At 43.2% G+C, this 2500-nt stretch overlaps 1 protein-coding gene across 1 annotated transcript in view; it reads right to left on the bottom strand.

The window, feature by feature from the left end:
* LOC101846436 (CBL-interacting serine/threonine-protein kinase 24-like) overlaps positions 1-1391 on the bottom strand; it is a 4274-nt gene extending 2883 nt beyond the window's left edge. The window contains exon 1 of the mRNA XM_005102916.3: positions 1-1391. This exon is cut by the window's left edge and continues 132 nt beyond it. Coding sequence (XP_005102973.1) covers positions 1-249 — 249 coding nt within the window. The 5' untranslated portion in view covers positions 250-1391.
* Between the last annotated feature and the right edge of the window lie 1109 nt (positions 1392-2500).

Here is a 2500-nt window from a genome sequence, read left to right as displayed (position 1 = left end):
AACTCCACGTATGTCAGAAGCCAGTTTCATCAGCCACATCTCACGGCTGAAGCGATCTCTATCCTCATCAGAGAGAAGAGGCATCTGCTTGACAGCGAATTTCTTGTCAGGGATGATTTTGCTCCTCGCCAAGAGAATCTTGCTACGTTGTCCTTGGTGCAAGACGGACGAGTACTGCATGCGGTGGTAGTGGAAGACATCTACCTCTTTAGGCAGCTGGATGACACAAATCTGCTCCACAGAACTCATGGTGAAATGAAGAAATACTCGGATGTGACCAAAGACTGATTGAATGTCTATGAAAAATCACCAGAACCAGAAGGGGATTCTGAAGATCGCAGTAAAAGCTGTCGTACTTTCTGAATATAGTGATGACAACGTGGATTCAATAAAACAGCAATACAATGCACTCTACACTCGACAAACGAGGGGAAAGAAATGGTACAAGACAAACGTTTTGCAAGAGTTTTTATATGATGACAAACGAAGCGTCATTTTTTGGGCGGGAATTAAACGCAAAGTTCTGATTGGTTAACGGGCCACGCTCAGCTGTCAATCTTCTTTTGTTGAAACGTCGAACTTTCCAGAAATTCAAGTAGTTCTCACGGCTCGTGGCCAGATTACAAAATCGCCGGTAGCCTCAAGGGGGTAGCGTCTGGGTGTCCAGTCATCCATTACGCCGGTGACGTAATCTTCATAGACGCTGACCACGGGTCAACCTACCGCCCCCGCTCCTACGGCGGTTTCTGGTTTGATAACAAAAGACCGAACAGTAGTCACGCGGTTGGATTACGGGCACAGTTGAACACGTGTTGAAAGGTAATGAAATTATGGAAATTTCAACGATACAACTCAGTTTGACACAAAATCTCTTTTCGAAAAAACAACGTGATGGCGTTGAAATGGCTATTTTAAAAAATTGTTTATATTTTTTTGGTAAGTGTTTTCGGAGACGAAAAAGTAGAGACGCATCACTCCTCGATTTCGGCGTGATTGGGGTCAGGCATCCGGTGAAAGTTTCCCACCGTACAACTAATAGTCTGTTCCTTACAACCCAGGAATCGCCGTATTGTTTTCATAGAAAATTAATCAAGGGGGTTTGTCTGAATGGGTTTTAAACACCATTTCTCTTTCTTTACCGTCACGTCAAACCCGCATCCACACATGAAAGATGGAGTCAGAACATTCTGGTAATTCTAGTCAATATTTGGATTAAAAATTCAAAACATACCTTACTGTATGTTCCCTCTCGGTCGGTATAATTATTGGCCTGTCTATGTCACGTCCCCTCTTCTTATTCCTGGATGCATCTCATTGCATTAGTGCGCTCAATGTGAGAAAATCTTTTCTATTCTTCTTCTTCTACAACTTTTTCTTCGTCGTTTTCTTCTTGTTCTTGTTCTTGTTTTTGTTCTTGTTCTTCTTCTTCTTTTTCGCGTGTGTGGTTGGCGGGTGCTCTGGTGTCATTTACTCCTTCTTTCCTATCAAGCACCTATGATCCCTATCATTCCTCCTCCTCCTTTTTAAATAGATGTAACTCTCTTGTAACTCATCTATTCTTCATCACTTATATGACCTTATTGTTGCAACGCAACAAGTGCCGTAAAACTCTTACTTAAACTTGAAAAAACTCTGCTTCCTCTTCCTTCACTGGAGCATAAATTTGATGAATTGATTTATTATGCGCACATTTATTGACCAACTTCACCACATACCACTACTTCCGACGTATTGACTGAGATGACGCCTCGCTCCTCCCTCTGTCCCCGGTATTAACTATATTGGAAATAACAAGGGGAAGTGACTTTGAGAGGAACAGACTATGAATTGTACAGCGTGACATAGTTTTGAGGCACTGCGTCACCGACCTTGCGTCAATAATATGATGCGAAGAGGGGCCAGCTGACGAATAAAATATCTCTCACTAGTAATCTCCTGTGTTTTACGGCGCCTACAACTGCATAAAGTCATATGAGCACGCGGTATATTTCAGTTGGTATGAAAATTTGAATTTTGCCTTGGTGGCCGCCGACGCCTACTCCTATCTAGAAGTTGGGGTGTTCGCCTCTCATTTAAAGGCCCTGAGTTCAAATCCTGGTAGTAACGGAAACATTTCTTCTATAAAATTGTCTTCTTTCACCACCTTTACTGATCTCTAGCAATGTACTGTCGTCTGATTTCATACCCACTTTCTACCCCCCCCCCCCTCATTTCCTTTTCCCCCTCCTCTGGGCGCCTGACTCTTTCTGCAGCCTTTCTACAGTTGCTCCTTGGCTCCTTCTCACTACTGTCATTCAGCCACACCCCTGATCTTCTAGTAAGAAAGATCTACACCTAGCCTTCTCGGACAAGGGCGAAAAGTTTCGGAGGTGCCGTGTGCTAGTTGTACATGTTAAAGATCCCTTGGTATTCTAAAATCGATATGAATCGGCTTCAGCTGCCACCCGGACAAAATTCAAGATTTCCCAAAATCTGAAAATGTAAAACACTTACCCCCCTC

Source organism: Aplysia californica, unplaced genomic scaffold, assembly GCF_000002075.1.
Source record: "Aplysia californica isolate F4 #8 unplaced genomic scaffold, AplCal3.0 scaffold00348, whole genome shotgun sequence".
Lineage (NCBI taxonomy): Eukaryota > Metazoa > Mollusca > Gastropoda > Aplysiida > Aplysiidae > Aplysia > Aplysia californica.
The sequence above is the reverse complement of the archived record's forward strand: the minus strand, read 5'-3'. Positions and strand labels throughout refer to the sequence as shown.